This window comes from Octopus bimaculoides, chromosome 30, assembly GCF_001194135.2.
Source record: "Octopus bimaculoides isolate UCB-OBI-ISO-001 chromosome 30, ASM119413v2, whole genome shotgun sequence".
Lineage (NCBI taxonomy): Eukaryota > Metazoa > Mollusca > Cephalopoda > Octopoda > Octopodidae > Octopus > Octopus bimaculoides.
The window spans coordinates 6,098,871-6,101,699 of NC_069010.1; the positions used below are offsets into that span (position 1 = coordinate 6,098,871).

The 2,829-nt window shown below is 38.1% G+C and overlaps 1 protein-coding gene across 1 annotated transcript in view; it reads right to left on the minus strand.

The window, feature by feature from the left end:
- Positions 1–140: 140 nt before the first annotated feature.
- The window catches only part of LOC106880057 (C-Maf-inducing protein), a 92,307-nt gene continuing 89,618 nt past the window's right edge, over positions 141–2,829 (minus strand). Inside the window, exons 13-14 of the mRNA XM_052978109.1 lie at positions 2,320–2,460; positions 141–378 (exon numbers count right to left, since the gene is read on the minus strand). Of these exons, the coding sequence (XP_052834069.1) occupies positions 160–378; positions 2,320–2,460 (360 nt within the window). The 3' untranslated portion in view covers positions 141–159. The remainder of the gene's footprint in view (positions 379–2,319; positions 2,461–2,829) is intronic.

Sequence of the window (2,829 nt, forward strand, 5' to 3'; positions counted from 1 at the left end):
ATATACATATATACGACAGGCTTCTTTCAGTTTCTGTCTACCAAATTCACGTATTTATATATATCATTCAAATGTAATGCTTCAAGGTGGTGCCCCCAGTCGGTATGGCCACGGTTCAATGCCTGAAACAGACGAAAGGTATCTTATTTCAAGACACCATTATAAAAGTCCTCCAGAACTTACCTGTGTCGACCACAAGTTGAGAGAGCGTAAGGAAGGTAATTTAATGAGCTCGGGGGCGCAAGCGCTGGTGACCTGTGTAAAAGCCAGGCTGAGACATTCAAGGTTTCCGAAGGAGCCAGCACTAAGCATTTTCACCAAATCTGCATCAGTAGACTGTGGTGGTAAGGTCAGCTTCTTCGGACCTCCCTTTTGCTGCTGCAAGGAAAGGGTTAGACTTAAGACAGTTAACATCTACAACACCACCACCGGTCAAACCTTGCCCACCACTCCATACACTACGTTACTTTTTTTATAATTTTACAAGCACACCACCATTGAAATAGCATTGCGACTAGCACTGACCTAGCAGTCACTGACCTACCACCACCACCACCACTAAATTAGTAGCACCACCACCAGTCAAACCTTGCCCACCACTCCAGACACTACGTTACTTTTTACAAGCGCACCACCATTGAAATAGCATTGCAACTAGCACTGACCTACTACCATAACCACCACCACCACTAAATTAGTAGCACCACCACCGGTCAACTTTTGGTCATCATTCTATACACTATGTTACTTTTACTACCACCAGCAACAACACTAAAGAACTAGCACCACTACCATACAACTACTACCACCACTAGCACCACCAATCCATATACTACAACACTATTACACGCCTACCACCACTGAACAAGCAACATCACTACTACTACTACTACTACTATCACCCTCATCACTACCACCACTATTACTACTACCATCACCACTACAATACTTATACTACTACTACTACTACTACTACTACTGCCATTTCACTATGACCATCACTACCACCTGTACCACTGCTATTGTTACTATGCCATAAGTACTACCATTATTACCACCATCATCATGACCACCACCACAACCACAACTACTTCTACCCTTACCAGCATTATACCACCACAAACAATGGCCCACAACCAATGCTACTACTACCATTAGTCAAAGAGGTAAAAACAAAAACAGATATGAGATAGAATGAGACAGGAGTCAAAAGAAAGAAGCAAAAACAGAAAAAGGTAATACAAAATAAGAGAAGAAAAAAACAGAAAAAGACACCAGACAGAATAAGGTAGGAGTGAAAGTGTGAGAAGAAAAACAGAAAAAGGCAAGACAGAATAAGGTAGGAGTCAAAAAGAGAGAAGAAAAAAACCCAGAAAAGGCACCAGACAGAATGAGACAGGGGTCAAAGTGTGAGAAGAAAAAATAGAAAAAGGCAATACAAAATAAGGTAGGAGTCAAAAAGTAGAAGAATGAAAAACAGAAAGAAAAAAAAACCCGCATGACAGAATGAGACAGGAGTGAAAGGGAGAGAATCAAGAAAATAATGAAAAAGATAGAATGAAGGGTAGGAAAAAACAGAAAAAGACAAGACACGATAAAGTAGGAGTTAAAAAGAGAAGAAAAAACAGAAAAAAGACACTAGGCAGAATAAGACAGGGATCAAAGAGTGAGATGAAAAAAAACAGAAAAAGGCAAGACATGATGAAGTAGGAGTTAAAGAGAGAAGAAAAAACAGAAAAAAGACACTAGGCAGAATAAGACAGGGGTCAAAGAGTGAGATGAAAAAAAAACAGAAAAAGGCAAGACACTGTGAAGTAGGAGTTAAAGAGAGGAGAAAAAACAGAAAAAAGACACTAGGCAGAATAAGACAGGGGTCAAAGAGTGAGATGAAAAAAAAACAGAAAAAGGCAAGACACTGTGAAGTAAGAGTTAAAGAGAGAAGAAAAAACAGAAAAAAGACACTAGGCTGAATAAGACAGGGGTCAAAGAGTGAGATGAAAACAAACAGAAAAAGGCAAGACACTGTGAAGTAGGAGTTAAAGAGAGAAGAAAAAACAGAAAAAAGACACTAGGCAGAATAAGACAGGGATCAAAGAGATGAAAAAAACAGAAAAAGGCAAGGTAGGAGTCAAAAACAGAAGAATGAGAAACGGGGATAAAAACCGCATGACAGAGCGAGACGGGAGTCAAAAGAAGAGAATCAGGCAAAAAAACAAAAAAAAAGATAGGACCGAGGGTAGGGAAAAAAAACAGAAAAAGAAGGTGGAGTAAAGAAAGACAATAAGAAATAATGTGAATGTATTAAGGTATTCCACTGACCAACTCCCTCAGAGCTATTTGTCGTTCACACAAGGCTGTGTACATCTTTTTCCCGATGGCTGTTGTCTGCAACGTAGTGATCATCTGCATCTTCAGGTCATTGCTTTCAATAATGTCCATCTCAAGCATCCCACAGAGGGCCTGTCGATGAAAGGGCCACGTAAGTAAAGATGTGTAATATGATGACGATAATAATAATAATAATGATAATAATAATAACTTTGTAAATGAACAATCTGGGTGTGTTTATTTTAATGGCCTACCAATGTAATACGTACAGTATGTTTCTCTGCCCTAGGTGTCGGGAAGACACTCAGCGAGAAACAGAATTTAAAGAAGATGATAATGAAAATAATAATAATAATAATAATAATAATAATAATAATAATAATGATAATAATAATAATAATAATAATCCTTTCTACTAAAGGCACAAGGCCTGAAAATTTGGGGGCTAAAAAGTAAATAAATAAATATTCTGAAAATGTGTGTATGTGAATAACACAAATA